The sequence below is a fragment of the Equus caballus genome, chromosome 3 (genome assembly GCF_041296265.1).
Source record: "Equus caballus isolate H_3958 breed thoroughbred chromosome 3, TB-T2T, whole genome shotgun sequence".
In the NCBI taxonomy this organism is placed as follows: domain Eukaryota; kingdom Metazoa; phylum Chordata; class Mammalia; order Perissodactyla; family Equidae; genus Equus; species Equus caballus.
Genome location: NC_091686.1, coordinates 119,800,853 through 119,820,993, shown reverse-complemented (window position 1 = coordinate 119,820,993; position 20,141 = coordinate 119,800,853). Strand labels below are relative to the sequence as shown.

The 20,141-nt window shown below is 52.0% G+C and overlaps 1 protein-coding gene and 1 long non-coding RNA gene across 4 annotated transcripts in view; one reads left to right on the top strand and one right to left on the bottom strand.

The window, feature by feature from the left end:
• The window catches only part of CRMP1 (collapsin response mediator protein 1), a 71,691-nt gene that overhangs the window by 13,377 nt on the left and 38,173 nt on the right, over positions 1 to 20,141 (top strand). For all 3 annotated transcript variants that reach the window (XM_001917683.6, XM_023638377.2, XM_023638379.2), the window contains exons 2-4: positions 9,349 to 9,437; positions 14,582 to 14,766; positions 18,706 to 18,870. In XM_001917683.6, the coding sequence (XP_001917718.4) occupies positions 9,349 to 9,437; positions 14,582 to 14,766; positions 18,706 to 18,870 (439 nt within the window). The remainder of the gene's footprint in view (positions 1 to 9,348; positions 9,438 to 14,581; positions 14,767 to 18,705; positions 18,871 to 20,141) is intronic.
• On the bottom strand, positions 1,327 to 2,709 carry LOC138923525 (uncharacterized). The gene is made up of 2 exons (XR_011437242.1): positions 2,464 to 2,709; positions 1,327 to 1,698 (listed from the first exon to the last, which is right to left on the bottom strand). It is a non-coding gene; the product is annotated as an uncharacterized lncRNA (long non-coding RNA).

Here is a 20,141-nt window from a genome sequence, read left to right as displayed (position 1 = left end):
TCTGCACCCATGTCCTTAACCAGCAGGTCACACTGTCAAGTCACTGTGAAAACACCTGGCCTGCAGGGGTCGTTGCCAACGTTCATTAGGTGAATAGGTCTCTGTATTTAATATCTTACCACGGGAGAACCTTTGCAAATTTCAGAGCCCATTAACATTTCCTCCTCCCTTTTGAGCACAGTCACAAGAGTCCTAGCAGGAGGGCGGGTGAGGTGATGGCATTGGGAAGGTGCCTGATAAATGGCTGAATGGATATATACGGTCTATTCTTGCTTCTCCCCATTTTGCAGAGGAAGGGCCTGAGGCTCAGACATGTTAAGCAGGTACAGTGCCGAGAACACTGGGATAACCACCGAGGGGCAGTGCGCTGTCACTTTGTAGGTACCTGTGGGACTAGCTTCAAATCTGGTGCCGCCATCTCCCGGCTGTGTGACCTTGAGTAAATTATTTCACTTCTCTGAGTTTCCTCATTTGTAGAAATCATACCCATTCTTAAAGCGGCTTAAGAGTTAAAAATGAAAATCCACGTAATGCAGAACTGACACTTAGTATGTGCTCAGGAATGTGACTTTCCTAGAGGAAAAGGATTTCTGTTGAGAGTGCTTTATATAAGGTAAAAATCGCAGACTAGGAAACACTGAATGGGTGGAGATGTAGATGCAAATGTCGCTCCTCCTCCAGGCAGCCTGAAGGCCCCGCCCACTCCTGGGGTCAGGATAGAGGTATGCTATTTTAAAACCAGCTATTCACTCCATCAGGGAGTACTTCCTGAATGTCTACCTGGTACCATTGTGGCCCGAGGTCTCGCTGTGAAAGCTGCAGTTGTCATGGAAACGAGTCTGAGCTTGTAGCAGAGGCCTGCAGTCCTTGGGGACCGCCTGTCTTTCTGATTCTTGAAGGAGGAAAATGCCACTGTGTCCCCTACCTGTGCGAGTGGAGAACAAATGTATGTTAATTAGATTCGGTCTCAGGCCTGTTGCCACTTGTGGGGCAGCTTTCCTGGAAAGTGTGGCAAAGGGCCGCCGGCTGACAGGCTGTCCCCCAAGGCAAAATCAAAGGCAGATGGGCTGGTCTTCAGTGAATAAATTTGAGTGTGCAGCTGCGCTGTATGGCAGCCCTTGCTGCTGCAAGGAGGCTGGGTGGGAGATCTGTGAGGAGAGCCGGGGAGGCAGGGAGCCCGGGTTATTAAAGGTAGGAGCTGAGTCGTTATGAAGTATTTGAGCTAGAAGATCTCTCTGCCAGCAGTCCCTGTGGCTGTGGCTCCCACCTCAATTGTGTATCAATTTGCTTTGATGCAATAAAACCGCATAACAAACAGCACCGTGATGCTGTGGCTTACAACAAGTATTTATTGCTTCCAGGTCTGTGGGTGCTGAGTAGGCATAGCAGAGCGCAGCTAGATTCATCTTGAAGCTTCTCTTTGGGCCAGGTATGCCCCTCCTGTCATCTCATTCTGGGACTCAGACTGAAGAAGGTGCCATCCCTTGGGTCATTGGTTTTCATGGCGGAGGGCGGACCCTCAAGTGATTGAACTGGAACCCACCTGCCTCTTGAAGCTTGTGCTCAGACTGGTGCACTCACATCCAGTCTCATTCTGTTGGTCAAAGCAAGTCATGTGGGCATGCCCACAGCCCGTGGGGCAGAGAGAGCACTGCACCCACCATGGAGCATGACGAGGGTGGGAGCGCCGGAAGAATTCTGAAACAAACAACACAATCCACCACAGAGGGTCTATGGCAAGATTATCTGGGGCATTTTGTTAATAACATAAATCCCAGGCCTGTGAGCTACATCTGGTAAATGAAAATCTTGACAAAAGAACCTGGGTTGGAATTTTTTTCAGGCAATCCCAGTGGATTTTGAGGATCATCTAGGCTCTGGTGCCATGTTATGAGTGAGGTGTGCCTACCTGTCCTATTGAACGTTTGAGTTGCAAGTGTGAACCTCAACATTAGTGGCTTGTAGAGTTTGAAGGACTAATAACTTTCAAAACTCATCTTGACATTTCTTTTGTCTTAAGAGAAAGAAGTTCCACCTGCATTGAGTTCTTGGGCGGGCACATTTCTACCAAAATGGGGCTGCCCTGATATTGTTGAGACTCATTTCCATGCTTGCCCTTTGGAGAGGAATAGAGTCTTCCTCTTTCCAGGAGTGACTGGCAATTTAGTTACTCTGAGCTCCTTCCCACTGAGGAATCAGGCAGCCTCATCAGAATCTGCGTGCACCCAGCAGCCCTACTGAGTGGAGCTGGGTGTGGCTTCTCAGCGAAGGCCGTACCTCTGAGACCCTTTTTTATACTCACCTATTCATAAACCCCAGATTCCAGTCTCTGCATTAGTGAAGCATTATAGGAGAGGGGACGTGGGGGTCGGGTGCCCTCCCCCCAACTTCCTGGGGGTGGGAGAATTAAAGTATTGAATGGGTGGTCCTAAAAGTTAAGAGTACTTGAAAGCAACTACATACATCGTGAAACACAAGCCATGATTGTTTTTGTTCTGCGGGAATGCAGCGATTACAAATACGCTGGTGACCTGAGAAAGGGAAGCCGTGAGGAACCACAATGCTGTGTGAGGTAGGAGGGAGAGGTCTTCAGCGTCCCAGGATTTGAAGAAACCTCGCCGTCCCAGTGCCCCATGGCATTTCAGGACCACGGATAGCACACACCTTCTGCCTCCGGTTCCTCCTCTGCTCTGTGGAACCTGGAACTTTCAGAACACTGTGTCTGTGTACATACTGTTTGTTTTGCTGGAATGTTCCCCCTCTCCTCCATGTTCGGCTTCATGAACTTCTCAGATTTCAGAGCCCAGTTCAAACGTCCCCTCCTGATGACACAGCCACTGTCTTTCCCTGTTTCTGTAATCACAGCTTTGGTTCTCTGCCGTTTTCCAGATGGCTAACCTAGTGATTTGGGGGTAGGTGTTGGTTTGATGAGAACAGCACCTCTCTTTTCTCCCGAGGCTCCCCAGACCTTAGTGCATCGTCTGTCGCTCTGACTTTAGGGTGGAGCTGACAGATTTCATTCCCACCCTGCAGGAGGGCGAACAGAACCAGGGGTGCTGATGCTTCCCTCAGGGATAGACAGTCCTGCAAAAAAATCCGCCGTGATCTAGACCTCCTCTCCTGGTTGAGGCTGACTGTTGTTTATTTTGCTGTGTATGGGTCAGAACGCCTGAAGCTTTAAAGGCTAATTTTTGTAAGCGCCACTCAGCGAGGTACTTAACGCTTGTACAGAGAACAAAGGCATCCTGCCAACACCAGACCTCTCTCCCTAGGGGGGCCTGGATGGGACATAAAGATAAGAGCAGGTCTGGAGAAGAAGCCCTGCCTTTCCCTGGGCTTTGCCTCGGACTCACAGGATTGTTTGTCGCAGAGACAGGATTACTGCCAACACAAAGATTTAGGTGGGACCCTCACGAAGAGGCTGGCCTTTCAGCATCCTCTGTATTGTGCAGGCTTTGCACTGAGCAAGCTTCTATTCCCAGGGAGCAGCCTTAGGCTTTCAGGGGATTTTAAAAGCAGAAAAGAGGGGTTTCTGATCTGTCAGTCTACTCTTCTTTCTCTTTGTTTCTCCCCTCTCTTCCTTCCTCCTTTTCTTTATTCCTCTTTCTTCCACTTTTCCTTCCCTCTTTATCATTCTTTTATCTCACTCTTCTTTTCTCTCCCTCTCACCCTTCTCTCATTTCAGACCTTCTTTCTTCGTCTTCCCTCTCTCCTTGCCTTCTGTCTGTCACCCTCTGTCCTCCTGCTCGACAAACATTTGCTAAATGCTGTGTGAGGCCCCTGGCTGGTCCCGGGGTATCAAGATGAATCGCAGCATCTCGCTGGGCTCTCTTGGCCCTGAAGGAGTGTCCAGCCGAGCAGGAGATGGACACATGAACAATGACCATGACACATGATGAGTGTTGTGGGAGAGGGGTGTGCAAGGGGCCATGGGGATGGGGGGAGGCACCCCAAAGTCTCCGCTGAGGGGAGTCAGTTAGTCCCAGAAAGATCTACTCCCCCCCAGATTGCTACCATATAGAGAGTTTGGTATTTTGCTTTTTTACCTAATGTTTTATTGTCTAGTGTTTTTGTTTATCCTTCAAAATTCCTGGGAAATATTGTAGTCTGTGAATAATACCCCATTAGTGGAGTGGTTATATAACCGTAATTAATTCTGGATCACATCTTTGCATATAATTCTCTGACCTAATTGGGATATTTTCCTGAGGACAAATTCCCAGCACTAAATTTCTAGGTCAAAAGTCATGAAGAGTTTCAAGGTCCTTGACCCATTTTGCAAACTTGCCTCTCACTTGTTCTTATTGAGAAATCCCAGCTTTCAGGACAATAGAAAGATGATCGCTGCCCTTCTTCCGCTTCTGCCCAGTGTGTGCGTGCTGTCTTACTTCAGAAACTTTCTTGCATTTGATTCTTCCCTGATGGAAATCCTTCCATCACCATCATGATGGAGCTGAGACTTCCATCTACGCATGGCGGCGGAGTCGCCGTGAGCTGGCACCTGCACGCTCTCCGGGTTCCCACTCTAAGGTCATACTTCAGCCGGAGGAAACCCCTCACAGGTCCCCACGCATGCCAGGCTCCTTCTGACCTCTGAGCCTTTCTCCGTCCACCACTCCCTTCTCTGCAATCTCTTTTCTCCTTTGCCGGGTGGCTAATTCCTACTCATTCTTCAAGCTCAGAATAACCATCATTCCCCCGGACGGGCTAGAGTGGAGGCCTCCTGTGTATTTCTGCCGCCCTCTGCACTTCCGTCTGTCCCAGCCCTTCCTACCTGGGGTGCAAGGCCTGGTGATGAGAACTCCTTAAGGGCAATAACTACTTCTTTTGGCTGCACACACTCCTTCCTTAAACAAATATTTATTGAGTGTAGTTCCTGCTACAGAAAATGGCAAAGTGAACAATGGGTAACTATCCTGAGTATTTACACATGCCAGGCCTGTGCTAAGCACTCTACACACACACCCCATGGAGTTCTCCCAACAGCCCTGTGGGGCGGGGACAATTATCCCCATTCTCTGGATGAGGAAACTGAGGCTAGGAGCGGGTAAGTCACGTGGCTATTAAGTGGGCAGGATTGGGAGCTGCATCTCTCCAACTCTGGACATTCTGTTCTTACACAATCTGGACCCAGGGACATGAGCCACACTGAGCATAGGTCTGTTTAGGTCACTGTTGTCACCGCGGAATGAACTGGCAGTCGCTGGCTGTTAAATTTTTAGTTGGATATTTTATTTTCTTCAACATATTTAAATGGCGATTTTTATCCAGACTCTGTCATTGTTCATATCTTCCATCTGTTTGCTTCTCACAGTAATCCTGTGCGAGACAGTGGACAGGGATGGTATTATTTTTCTTTTAAATCTGTGACTTTATAAATTCGAAAAAATTATGTACAATAAAATTCACTCTTTTTGGCGTATGCATCTGTGGAATTTCACAGTCATGTTTCCTGCACGAAACAAGGGAGCCCTGGAGAGTGAGGTCCTTGGATCTCAGACCTGAGGCTCTTTGTAAATTCACCTGATTACAGGGTGTCATGGATTCCAGAGTGTGAAAATGTTTAAAAAAGTGGCAGAAGTGTGTTTGATGGAGCAAATGCTGGGCAGGAAGTTAGGAAACCTTGGGTCTAACCTCTGCCCTTGTTAGTTGTGTGATCAGAGAGATCACCCCGTCTCCAAGCCCCGTGTCCCCTTGAGGTCCGATTAGACCCAGCCTTCCGTAAGAACCATTCAGCGCGAGCGGGCACGGAGAGCGTCACTCTCGTAAAGCACGTTTGCTAAGCTGCCTGCTGAGGAAAAGTGTCCTTGTCAGATTTCCCACAAAATGAAAGGACCTAACTTTGGGAAAGATATGAACTCAGATTCCCCTTTTGAATATTCACATTACACAGCAGAGCGAAGGATCTGGGAGTGCCTGTCACAAAGACAATCTTTGCTTCTGTTTAACCTAAATTTTCGACACTACACCTGGGTGTCCCCTTTTGGGACAAAGTCTGCGAAAGCCCATCTGAGCTAGAGTTCCAAAGAACGTGGTTTTGAAAATCCCAGTTAAAAGGCAAAAGCACCACTAATTTTAAAGAAGGAAGTGAGGAAGTTGCATCAGCTCTTGCCTCATTGTAGGCCCATTTTTTAAGGACAGTACTGACCCCGGAGCACAGCAAGCCTGGCTTCCTTGCAGCAGCTGCACACAGTACCTGCTCGGGGAGCACGTGGATTTGAACACAAGCTCCGCCCTCTGATTCTAGGAAGAGCAGAGCAGGGCGTGGCTGCTCTCCTGGCGCACAGCATGTTAAACACCACCTTTCAGGCTGAGCCTGAAAAGCCCACCATTAAATGTGACAAGGCAGACGGCTGCCTCGCAGAGGCCGTGTTCCGGAAGCCACACACCAGCTGCTGAGGACTCACGTTTCCCTGCTTTCTGGTGCCAGGGAGAAACCTGCGCACCAGCTTGTCTCTGCTTCTGGACGTGCAGAGCCCACGCTTCCTCTTTCCCTTGGTTCTGGAATATCCTCCTGAGGGCTTGGTGAGTCCCCTCCATGGGGATGCTCCAATTGTGGCTGGCTTCTATCTTAGGGATGAGAGGCAGGTTGTTGGGCCTGGGAGTGACTAAGCTTGAAGCTCCAGAGACCCTCCTGCTTGGGAACAGGACGTGCTGGCTCATCCTTCTCTTCCTTGGCTCGTGGCTCATAGCTCCTTGGCTCATGGCTGTGATGCCTTTTTCTTCCGTCTTCACCCATTCATCCTTCAAGAATCAGTTCAGACATCCATTCATCCATCCATTCATCTATCCGTCTATCCAGCCTGCCAGCCAGGTTGTGTCCTGGGTATCAGAGATGCAGCAGTGAAGAAAACAGATGAAATCTCTGCCCCCGTGGAGCTAAGAGTCTCTAAGGACAACTGCAGGGCACAACTCTAGGTGGCACCACCCATCCATGTCAAGGTGGATGCGATTGGTCCCCTGCAAGTTGTGCCTGATGCAGCCAGCGGATTCACACATCACAGCTGTCAGTGGGATGAGTTACATTGTAGACAAACGTATGAATACATAGTCTGTCAGATGCACTATGATAAGTACTATGTAAACATAAAGTGGGAAAGGAGTGTGGGGTCTGCTGGTGGGGCAGCGGTGTGTGTTCCAAACAGGGCAGCCAAGGGCAGAGCTCTCAGGGACATCGAGCAGAGACCTGGAGCAAGCGCGAGCCTGAGCTTTGCCTGGAGAGTGGGATTCCTGATTGAGGGGGTTTCGCTGACCTTGGTTTTTGCTCTGAGGGAATACGATACTGATGCACGAACCCACAGAGGGTTCTGAGTAGCAGGCTGCATGCTCTGCGTCTGCTCCACAAGCCTTCCCTGGTTCCTTGGTTTGGGGTAAACCCTTCTTCTCATGGTCGATACGTGGGACCATTGGGACCTCTCCAGGGGGCTTTGTGTGCAGCTCCTCAGAGGGTCCTGGTGGGATCAGGCCCCGCCTGCCCACAGTGTTAGGCAGATCAGGGTGCACCCTGGATTGGATTTCTATGCCGCCTCCCTTCCTCTCTCCTCTCCCCAGTTCCTGGAGTCACCTCCCGATACACTGCCTGCCTCCACATCCTTGTCTCAGGCCCTGCTTTCAGGGGAACCCATGCATGACAGTCCCTCAGAAATGGCCATCCTGACTTGTTATTGCCCGTTTACTGTCTTTCCCTCTCCTCAAGGGGTGGGGAGTAAGGGCAGAGGCTGTGTTGTATCCATCAGCACACCTCCAGCTGGGAGATAATACAAGTAGCAGATAAGCACATGAAAAAACATTCTCAGGCTCCAAGCAATGCAAGTTAACAACTATTAATGATGACCAAAGGTGCTTGGTGATCACGCATGGCAAACTGGGGCAACACCTCTGGAAAGCAATCTGGTCGTATTAATCAAGGGCCACAAACAAGGTTTATACTGTTGGACCCAGTTGTTGAGCTTCTGAGAATTTAGCCTAACAAATAATCCAAGGGAAGGGAGAAGCTTTGTGCACAAAGATGCTTATTGCAACAGTATGTGTCATTGTGAAACAGTGGAAATAACTTAGATGTCCAACAGTGGGGGAATGATTAAACAATTTGTTCAATGTATCCATAAGATGGAACGTTTTGTAGCCATTTAAAAATTATGGTTATGTAGAACACGTAATAACTTGGGACGCGCTTCTGGTACATGCATAAAGGACACAAGTGTGTGTTCCTTTTGGCTCCTGTAATTTGCCAGATTCTTTGCTGCCTCTGGGCCTTGTGCCACCAGTTCTCTCTGCCCAGAGATGGAACATTCCCCCTACCTGGACTTCTTCTCCACTGTTTGTTTAGTCCAGCTTATCTTGACCTGTTTTCTAGGTCTGAGCTCGCCTTGCCTGACCCCCAGTAAGGCTGGAAGCCCCTTTACTTTGCTCCCTTGCTGGGTGCCCTGCGCTTCTCCCCCTGTAATCCCACACACTCCACGTTTGTTAACCCTGTCTCTCCCCACCTCAGCTCCATGAGAGCACCTTCCAGCTCCATCCCTGGTTCCTCCTGGAAGCTCGGCCCTGGGCTTGGAGCCAAGGCAATCGCCCGGTGTCTGATGGGTGCGCAGATGGGTGAATGGACGTGGGCACGAGGGTCACAACTATAGAGAAGAAGATAGAGAAAAACACCAAAGTGTCAACTGGAAGTTGTTCTGGGGGTGTAGCTTTTTTTTAGTCTTTTCACTATCTTTTAAAATGTCTCTAAATTGAGTTTTATTACATTTAATAACAACGCCTTAAGAAATTCCTGTTCTTCAAATGACCCAGTTTCTTTAACAAATGAATGGTATTGGAAAGGGGGAGGGGCTGGTACAGATTTGAACAGACTGTGGATGGCTGTGAGCCAGAGGCCGTGAGGGGACTTGGTGGGGGGGGGGGGGGGGGTCCTGATTCAAACCAGCTCCTATAAAAGGACACTTTTGAGACAATCAAGTAAAATTGAACGTGGTCTGATTGTTAGCTGATGTGAAGGAATTAATGTTAGCTGGGTTTGTTGGTATAATGGATTATTAGTTATGTTTATTTAAAAACTCCTCAACAGAGATATGTACTGAAGTATTTATAGGTGAAATAATACAATATTTGGGATTCGTTTTAAAATACCTCAGCAAAAAACAAAGCAAAACTGTTTGAGGAGGAGGAAATGGGTGAAACACGAGTGGCCGTGTATTGATGCTTTTGAATCTGGGTGATGGATACGAGGCAGTTTTTAATGTCATTTCTTTACTTTCGAAAGTATTTGGGAAATTTTGGGTTAAAAATTAAAAAGAGAAGCATTCCCTGGCTTGTCCCCAGTGACGGTTACTACTTTGCTTGGCTTTTCAGAGTGATCGACTCCTCATCAAAGGTGGGCGAATCATCAACGATGACCAGTCCTTCTACGCTGACGTCTACCTGGAAGACGGACTCATAAAGTGCGTTCACCAAACGTGCCGTTTAAGAAGCCGGTCTCCCTGGGCCGCCGCCTGGCCCTCAGCGGGGATGGAGGCTGGCTTTCTGCCCCAGAGTGAATGTGCTGTGTCCCTGTGAATGTCAGGGATGGAGAGATGGGGGGGGGGGTGGGCAAACTACGGGGGGAGAAGGGACTCGCGTTTCCTGAGAGCCCCCACCCCGTGCCTGGCTCTCTGCTGCAGCTCACGCAGGCATCTCCGTTCAGGCACAAACAGAGGCTGTGGAACACACCCTGGCCCCTGCTCTGTGCTTGGGGGAGTGGCGGGCCAGTGAGCGTAAGTGGCTGGTCCCCATTGCAGAATGCATTAGGGGCAAGGCCCAGATTCCAACCTAGTACATCCCGCTGAATTCACAGCTCGCTCTTCTATTTGCCCAGGATTTCTGGAATTGGGTTGAGGGAGCCCGGAGAGAAAGGAGAAATGTTTGGTCTCCAAACAGAGCCTTTCCCTTAAAGAGAAGATGTGTGCTGGGATGGAAGTTTGCTCGTTCTTTCTCCCTATCAGCTCCCTCTTCAGTCCAGCTGTGACATCCCGGGGGTACTAGCCTGCTCCGGCCGCCGTAATGGAGTACCCCACACTGGGCCAGTGAAACAGCAGAAATGGATTTCTCACGGTCCTGGAGGCTGCGAGTCCTGGACCGAGGTGCTGGCAGCCTCGGCTTCTCCTGAGGCCTCTCTCGGCTCGCGAGGCCCTCTTCTCGCTGTGCCTTCCCGTGGCCTGCCCTCTGCACAGGCACTCCTGGTGCCTCTGCCTTCACTTATAAGGATTAAGGATCAGAGCCCCACCCTTATGACCTCACTGAACCTCAGTCACCTCCTTAAAGGCCCCGTCTCCAAATGCAGCCACGTGGGGGGTTAGGGCTTCAGCATGAATTTGGGAGGACACAATTCAGTCTGTGACACCAGACTGCGGCTTTCATGTGGCCTCCACGTTTCCCGGCTAGTAATGGGGGGTTCAGGTCTCTTTTTTCCATGTGATGGGTACCCTGGCTTCGCTCGCTGCTCAGCCTCTTCCCCTGGAGTCTGGAAGACGAGACTCTCGGGGACTGTCTCAGGATGCAGCCCGGGCGGCTGGCACCCGAAGGGAAGTGGGGAAGTGTGAGCAGAGTGCAGGTCCAACAGGAATGGGGCCTGTTGTCGGGACCTTTGCGGGGCCTGTGTGTGCCTTGAGGATGATGAGGAGGGGGAGGAGGGGGGAGGAGGGCGGGAGAGGAGAGGGGAGGAGAAAGGGAGGAGGAGGAGGCTGTGGGTGGTCATGAGCATTCAAAGATGTGCAAAGTGCCCTGTGAAGAGCTGGTGCTCAGGGCGGCATCGAGCCGTCCTGCTTCCCTCTGCCCACCTCCCAGCTCTGGTCCCAGGCTCGGACCATTTCAAGCCCGGTGCAGGCCTCCTCTCCCCAATCATTCCCTCGCCTCCCCTCGCTCCCTCTTCCCAGCCACACTGAGAGCTTGGCGTTCAAACTTGACACTCGCAGAACTTGCCAGGCCGCTCTCTCCTGGGAGCCCTGCACCCACAATCCTCTGCCTGGCATGCGCCTGCCCCTATTCTCATCGTGCCCCCACCACCCCCACCTCCGCTTTGTCCTGGGAGCCAGCTCCTGTGCCTCCTCCTGCGGGCAGCCTCCCTGGTCCCGGAGCCGGCCGCAGCCCTCTGTGCGCTCCAGCCCACTCTCCACATGCTGAACTTGCCCCTGGCGGGGCCCTCACCTAATTGCCTTCCCCCCACCCCGTCTGGGGCCCAGCACAGAGCTGGGTAAAACGTAGGTCCCGGGAGCACTGATTAAGCCAAAGGTTAACAAATGAGCCCTGTCACATCAGATGGTGGGACCTTGGTGTTGGCCACCGTTACCTGGAACCAGAAAGGGGATGAAGGCAGCTGAGGTGGTGGGGGAGCGTGGTGAGAAGTGTCAGAAAGTGAGGTTTCGGAGTCCACCCCTGCTTCGATGAACAGACAGCTCAAACGGTGAGCTCGCCATTTGTGGGGGGGGTGGGGCTCTGGGGTCCTGCGGCCTGAAGGGGTAAGTGACACTGAGAAGTCTGTCACGGGACCGCCATTCCCGCCGGCCACATGTGGTCTGAGCTTAGCCCCTTAGAAGCTTTGCAATCCAGGATGTATACAGATGAAGTCAGTGCTCACCATTTGAGCTGCATTTATTACGTGCTTGCTGTATACATGAATGCCTCGAGTCTTGGGACTTTGGCAAACCAGGTTGTTCAGGAAAAACGCAGTTTCCATAAATTCAATAATCACCAGCTCCTCTTAGTGGGAAACCCGGTTTTAACCTTGGCGCTAAAAGCTTTCCCAGCATGGGCGTTGCTTTGCCCGCCTTGTTAGGCAGAGCAAGTGACCGGGTCCTCGGATGGTCGTCTGGAGCTCGAGTCCCCGCTGGCTGAGAAGTCGGTGTGGGAGGGCTGAGGGTCGGGGGACGGCCTGTGGGGACCCCAGCACCACCTGCAGGAGGGGCTCGGTGGCCTCCCTTCACTCTGACTGAACCCCAGAATCCTTCCATCGTGTGGCCATTCGCCAAGCTTCCCTGAAAGCTGTTCGGCTGTGTTTGTGTGGAATCTATTACTACTCATTGAGTGTCCCGTCCAGTCCAAGCGAGGGTTCCCTTTAAGTGTTGGTGAATTAATGCTGGTCTCTAGGACTTTCTGAGTCGTGGCGAGGGTGGGGGGTCGGGGGGATGGGAGGATCTGTCTAATTCACCTCACTTCCTTCCTCTCTCCTGCCCTTCCGTGCACACGGCCATTGAGAGCCATTCAGGGGGTCTTCCTCCTAAGTCACTGGGGGTTCCATTTAGTTTAAGCCCAGTTTGGGGAGAATCTGCTGCCGTCCACGGGGCAAGCAGGGAGGCAGGAGAGCCTGGTGGGCAGAGCCCTAACGTTAGACTTGGGTAAACTGGGCTTGAATCCAGACCCACCACTGACTCACTAGGTGGCCTTGGACAGGTCACTGCACCTCTCTGAGTTCCGTCTTCCTCCTTTGCAAAATGTGAAAATTTCCTCCCTCCCATGGTTGTTGGCAGGAGATTAGGGAAGGTTTGTAAAGAGAGGCGACCGTCATGCCTGCTGAGAAGGGGCCCCGAACCGTAGTGCTTGTTGGCACCCCGGCACAGCGACTGAGTCACAGACTCGAATCAGACTGGGCCGTGAACCCCGATACCCACGTGGGGGCTATGCCCAGTGTCTACGGCCTGTGCCTTTGCCAGCGGTAAACATGTTGAATGTTTCCCCGGCTTCTTGAAAAGCTAGCTGTGAGCATTAAGTGTGATCCTCCGTGAAGGGCTTAGAAGAGTCGGAGCCCAGCGGTCAACCGTTACGAGGCTTGTGGGTGTCCCCTGCCTTTCGCTCCAGCTCCCGGCCCACGGCCGGGTGTCTGGAGAATGGTGGAGGCCTGGGCAAGGCCAGATTCTGTAAAGGAAGGCGGACATTGTGGAGGGGGGGACTGGCGTCGGAAGCAGTGGCCGCAGCTGTGGGTGGAGTGGAAGTGGCCACAGTGCTGACATTTCCTGGCCCCTCGCCTTGTCCCTGGCACTGTGTGTGTCTGCTAGACTTGCTTCCGGTTTTAGGACGGACAGTGTAGCACACCCCAGTTCTGTGCAAGAGCCCCAGAGAGAGCCCCATGGCCTCTGTGCCCCCGTGTGACTTGCCTGGACCAGCCCAGCCCGCGAGTCCCGCAGCGCAGGGAGCTTCTGCTCTGCCACCGGGTGCGCATTCTGTTTGGGGCCTGACCGTGTGGTCGCTGAAGCAACGTTTTCCTATGTCATCGTACTTGGTGTTTTTATGTGACTTAAGACAACTAATTTTGCTGCCTAATTCTAGGAGTTCAGAACAACTGGATTTTTAATATATAAAAATCCACTCGTGGTCGGATCCAGTGGTCTCAGCAGGGCTTGGCCTTGGCGCCTGTTGAGTGTGTCCTGGTTCTGGCTGAGCCTCAACCCGTGCCTCGTTGTGTCTGCTGACTCTGGTTCCAGCAGATGACACACGGCCGTCACCACAGGAGGCAAGGCTTTGAGCTTCTTAGGCTCTTCTCCCTCTTTCCCCCACTGGTGGAATTTCCCCTCTTTCTGGAGGAAGTTTGCAGGCACCTTCCTGTTGGGGAAGAGAAGCGAGGATCAGCACATTCAGAAAAGCTCTGCTGTCTCCAGTGTGTCCCTCACAGCAGGTCTTACGGGGTTAGCAGCTTTGTCATGTGGACGCTGAGAGCGAAGCAGCTTTCTGAGGCCAGTGCCCACGAGTGGCCGAAATGAGCATCCAGGGTGCCGGGCTGATCAGCGCTGCCCGGGCCGCCACAGCCGAGTCCACAGGCCGGGAGCCTTACACAGCAGAAATTCATTTCTCTTGGTTCGGGAGGCTGGACGACCAAGATCAGGGTGTCGGCAGGGTTGGTTTCTCCTGAGGCCTCTCTCCGTGTGTAGACGGCGGTCCCCTCCTTGTGTCCTCATGTGATCCTCCCTCTGTGTGCACATCCCTGGTGTCTCTCTGTGGGTCCTCCTCTCCTCTTATAAGGACACCAGTCAGACTGAATTAGGGCCCACGCTGACAGCCTATTTTCACTTAATTGCTCTTTAAAGTACTGTCACACTCTGAGGTGCTGAGGGCTAGGGCCTCTGCATGTGGATGTTGGGAGGGTCACCAGTCAGCCCCCAGCACTGTCTCTGAGAGCATGCCGAGCTCAGGGGGCTTTCGCCGTCTTGCTGCGGCCGCTCTCCTCCACATCCCTGAGGCAGAAGTGCTGCCTGAAGTGTGTGAAGTGCTCTGGAGTGACAGGCTGTTCAGAGGACCCTTGATGGAGACATCTGTTGGATTGAGCTGTGCTGCCTCCCCCTGGAAGCCTTCCCAGATAAGCAGGCTGGTGAAGCACCCCCCTCCCCCCAACTCCCCACCCCTCTGCTGTGCTGGACAGTAACCGTCTGCCTATATGCCCTCCTCCTCGTTAGGCCGTGAGCCCGAGGGCAGGCAACCTGCCTGAATGACCTCTGTCCACCAGTGCCCTGCATAGGTCCTGGCTCAGAAACGTTTATCTAGTGGAACTGAAGCTGCACAGTTGACTGCCATTTTGTTTCTCTTTTAAGAACCAAAGGCCGTCTCTGTCGTTTGTCTCCAGACAAATAGGAGAGAACTTAATCGTTCCCGGGGGAGTGAAGACCATCGAGGCCAATGGGCGGATGGTTCTCCCTGGAGGCATCGATGTCAACACGTACCTGCAGAAGCCCTCCCAGGGCATGACCGCTGCTGATGACTTCTTCCAGGGGACCAGGGCGGCGCTGGCCGGCGGGACCACAATGATCAGTGAGTTGCACCCCTGCCTTAGGGACGTGGCCTGGGACTTCTCTTCTCCATCAGCAGCAACACCCAAGTGCTCAGTGTACCCCAGGCACTTTGCTCAGGGTACTGTCTAACGTAATTCTCACTACAACCCTCCCCTAAAGCTGAGCGTCTCACAGAGCATGTTCTGGGTGCCACTGCTGGTCCCCAAGATGATTTCATGGGCAATGTAGACATTAAACTTTTAAAATTACTTTACTGCATATTGAAATAAGATAACTAGCACATCATGGACAGTACTGCTTAGGGTGATATTGAAGTCAGCATTCAGAGTTTTAGAAACTGTGAATTGATTTTAGAAAAGTATTCAGTAAAGAATGCTATGGATTATAGGGAAATAAAACAAAAATTCCTGAACACGGTGTGCAGATGGCTGAAGTTTTGGAACCAGTGACACAGGTGTTATTATGACAGATGAGGAAGTAGAGGCTCAGAGAGGTGAAGCAACCTCCTCAAGGCTACACAGCTGGGAAATTGTTGTATGAGTCAATGTTGCTGCCATAACACTGTGTAACAAGCAACCCCCAGACTTCAAAAACACGTGTTTTTCTTATTCAGGGGTCTGCAGGGGTAGGGGCGGGACTGGGGTGGCTCTGCTTCAGCTGTAGGGGGGTGGTTCAGAGGGAGCACCATCGATCTCCCATTGTGGGTCCAATGACCAACTCAACCACACTCGTCTCCTGCTGGATGGTGAAGGGCCAGGGGAGTCTGGCAGGAGCTCACCACTCCTCGTGGCTTCACTGACACACTGACTTCCACCCTCGTTCTGTTGGCCAAAGCAAGTCACATGGCCAAGCCCAAAGTCCCTGGGATTGCACTCTGCCCGCTGTGAACCATGGTGAAGGCGGGGAGGGAAGGAGGAACTCTGGACAGATGCTGCCGTCTACCACAGGGGTCTATCTGGGACCTTGGGCTCTTCCTCCGCTGCCCTGGGCAGCCTGGTGGTTGTATTTTTCTTAATAGCTGCTTTTGCTTGGATCCCATTTTAAGAAGTGATTTTTAATTAAGTAGGCAACAGTTAATTTTAAATGTTCTTTCAGCTGTCAGATTCTCTGCCTCCCGGGGGCTCGTCCCTGAGCTGGCCCCAGCCCTGCCCCTCTCCCCACTTCGTAGAAGGCCCTGCGGAAGTACACTGTGGCTGAAGCCGGCCACCCTGGGTGGAGCTGGTGTGTCAGAGCTGCCCCACCCCCTTGAGCTGGGAGGGTCTGGCCCGGTCCGTGAGGCAAGCACCATCCTGATCCCTTTTCCAAGAAGCAGCCCTGTGTCTCCTGGTTGGGAAGGGGAGGGGCCCAGCTTTGGGCCTGGATCGACTTAGACTTGGATCCCAGCTGCCAGGGATTGAACCTGGGTGCTGCCATTCAGCAGCTGTGCACCTGCGGGCAGTGTTTAGCCTCTCTGAGCCTCGGCTTCATGTCACCCCCGAGGACTGTCAGGAGACATGCGTGAGGCTCCTCAGGGCAGCGCATGGCGTGTGGTGAGTGCTTCAGAAACATGAGCTCGGACGGTTCTGAGAGGGGATGGCAGTTCCAGGCACAGGTGGCCTGTGTGGAGGAGAGGGCAGAGCCCTGGACGAGCAGCCGGGACCCCTGGGCCCCCCTTGTCTTTCCCCATCACGAGCTGGAGACCCCTGGGGAAGCCACCTCCTGCTGTGGGCCTCATCCTCCCCATCTCTAAAAGGGTCGTTCCCAAAGTGTGTCGCATGGAACACCAGGAACCCATGAAAGCACAGGAGGACCAGAGTAAGGGGGTGGGGAGCAGGGATTTCTGAGTCCCCACCCCGTGTCTTCCTTCAAGAGACATTGAACGAGGGTCACTCTGCGCCAGGCATGGGGCTAGGTGGTCGGGGAGAGAATGAGCAAGGCGGACATGGTGCTTTTTCTCCAGGGGCTCGCAGTCTTGTGGGGAGTCGGTGATCACCCACACGTATGGCTGTGAGCTGTGACTAGTGCTACAGAAGAGAGGTGCACGGTGCTTTGGGCTGTGGGACAAGGGGCTCAGGGAAGCTTCCCTGAAGAAGCAGCATTTGTGCAGGGATTCAAAGGATGGGGAGCAGTTAATTGGATGAAGAGGGTGGAGGGGAGCAGAGCTCCAGGAAATGGGAATGGCATATGCAAAGGCCCTGTGGTGGGAGGCCACATCTCACATTTAAGAGACTGAAAGAAGGCGCATGAGGCGGGGGTGCAGAGGTGGAGGGACAGAATTGTGTGAGATAAGACTGGAAAGAGAGGATGGCAGTGGGCTTTGACGGCCAGGGTAAGAACGTTGGTCTTTTTCGTATGGGTGATGGGCAGTCACTGAGGGATTTTAAGCAAGGAACACTGTCATCTGTTTTGAGTTTTAAAGTGGCCAGAATAGAGTGGTCTAGCTTGGATGTGGCTGGGCCGGTGGGAGGTGATTGCAGTAGTTTGGCTGAGAGATGAGTGTGGCTTGGACCAGGGGTGTGGCCCTGGAGGTGGACAGAAGGGGACAGCTCCAGACACATGTAGGAGGGAAATCAACAGTGTTGGTGATGGTCCATGATGGAAAGGAAGTACCGAGAGTGACCCTTGGCCTCTGGCTTGTGGAACTGTAAGGTGACAGCCTTCGCGGCTGGGGCCTGGGCGGGAGGGACCAGGTGTGCAGGTGGGCGGTGGAGAGGGCGATGCTGCATGAAGTTTGGGACCTTTTGGTTTTGAGGAGCTGTTGAGTCTTCCTGGTGGCGGGGTCAGGGAAGCAGCTGAGGTCAGACAGCTAAGAGCGGGTGGGCCGTTTTAATGAGCAGCTGCAAGGAAAGAAAATTTCCAGGACCAAGCCATAAGGAGCTCCATCACTTAATGGCCAAACAGAGGAGGAAGAGTCTTCAAGGAGACTGAGAAAAATGACCACAGAAGTAGGACAACAAGCCAGAAAGCTGTGTTGTCATGGACACCAGGGAGGAGCAAGTTTAAAGATGGAGGGAGGGATTCAGTGTGGCCGGAGAGGTCCCGTGGAGTGCGGACTGAGTGTTTCCGTTAGACCCTGAGATGTGAAGATTGAATTAGCAAAGGCTGATGCTTTAGATGGGTGGAGGAGTGAGTGGGAGGAGGGGAGCAGACTCTCTACAGACGTCTGGCTGGGAAGGGTGGATGTTAGAGAGTCAGCACAGTAGCTAGAGGGACACGCAAGACCAGGTGAGGCTTCAAAGAGAGGCGTCTCCCCTTCCATCTGCTTTACATTTAGATTTTATTTGCAAAAGGGATGATGAAGTTAACGTTCTGTGAGTCTCTAAGGTCCTTTGCACCTTGGCATTCTGTGCCGTCGGGAGCAGTGTGGAGTGGTAGGAAGGAGTTCAGGCTGCAGCCAAGAGGATTCTGGAATCTTCTCCCCACCGCTCACTAGTTGTGTGACTTTGGACAAGTTCCTTACCCTCTTTAAGCCTCAGTTTCTTCATCTGTAAAGTGGGGATATTAATATTCGCCTCACAGGACAGTTGTCAGGATCTAATGATAATTTACATAAAGCCTTTGAGGCAGTGTCTGATGCATAGTAAGCATTGATAAACAGTTGTGATGATGGTGATGATGACGAAGATGAAGGTAATAACAATGGTGGTGATGAAGACGGTGGTGACCATGTCACTGCTGGTGGTTATGGTAGTCATGGTACAATGATGGCAATATTGACAATGATGATCGTGGAAGTGATGATGGAGAGGCTGGTGATGATGAGGATGAGGATCTGGGTGATGGAAGTGGTGTTGATGATGATGATGATGGTGATAATGGTGATGGGCTGGTAGTGATGGCGATGATGGTAGTGATGATGGTGATGGTGATGGTGATGACGATGGTGTTGGTGGTGATGCTGATGGCAGTGAAGAGGCTGCCATTGGAAGAGCTCGTTTCGTAAGCATCTTGGAACATGATGCATATTCTTCTGTCCCAGTTGACCATGTTGTCCCTGAACCTGGGTCCAGCCTGCTGACCTCCTTCGAGAAATGGCATGAAGCAGCTGACACCAAATCCTGCTGTGACTACTCCCTCCATGTGGACATCACAAGCTGGTACGATGGCGTTCGGGAGGAGCTGGAGGTGCTGGTGCAGGACAAAGGTCAGTCGAAGCCCTGGAATGGGGCACACTTCTGGAATCCCTGGTTCTTTGGTGGATCCCGTTGTGTGGGATTAAAAATCCCTTTATCTGCATCTGCTGCGCGCCAAACCATGAGCTGTGCACTCCTGGTTGAACCGTGGGAAAACAGGCTGCCCTCTTTAAGGAGTCTGTCCTCTTCTCCTGCAGGCCCCCTGTTCACAGAAGAAAGCCCCATTTGCCTAGCCTGGCACAAAGGCCTTCGCTGCTCTAGCCTCACTTTTCTTTCTCTACCATAAACTCATCTGGGTACTTGTTCTCCCCGACGCCATCCCCTAAAGCCGGCTACACTGCTGGGCCTTTGCTCCTGCTCTTCCCCTCACCAGGAATGCCCTTCCTTCTGCTCTGCCTGTCCCCATGCTACCCAGCTCAGCTGTCGCCTTCTGCACTTTCCCCCATCAGAATTGCTTCTTTCCTCAAATATCCACAGCAGGTTCCTCGGGGCTGTTGCTGGCACTTTTTCCGTTGTTCTTGGATTATGGGACACTGGGTGTCTGTCCGGCTCTTCTCTTAAACCCTGAGCTCTAGGAGGGAGGGGATTGTGTCTATACCTCTCTATATCCCACCCTGGCTCCCCTCTGGGTGACACTAGGCGTCCCTGCACAGTGTAGACATGTCACAGTGTGCATTACATCCAAGGGAGCTGAACTGAGCTGAAGACACACGGAAACAAAGCAGAAGAGAACAGAGTGCCCCCGGCAGTGGGCGGTCAGGCCAGAACGGACCGCTTCCGGAGGCTGTCTGAGGAGGCAGCCTCAAGTGAAGGGGGTGCTTCAAGGGGAGCAGGGGGGTGCTTCCCATTTTTAGAATATATACGCTGTGTCTTCTCATTATAAAAATGTCATCACCACAATACAAAGTCAGAAAACTGAGAGAAGAAAAAAAATGTTTTTCTTCTGGTCCTATCCCCAATTGCCACTTACCATTAATGTTAAGGGTTATTGCTTTCTATTCCCTGTCTGTTTAGACGATTTTCTCCTTATATAGTTATTCGCCAGCTGTTATTGGGAATCCTTCTTTTTTTCACTTAACATTTTATGAGTAACCATTACTACTCATTGGTAACTTTTTGATGGCCCCTCGTACACGAGGGGATGGTTCACTCTTTTCTTTTTATTGGGCACTTGGGTGTGCCTTACTATACATTGTGTTATGGTGAACATCTCCATAAATAAACATTTGTTTGCATTTTTAATTATTTCTTTAGGTTTCCAGAGGTGGAATTACGAGGTCAA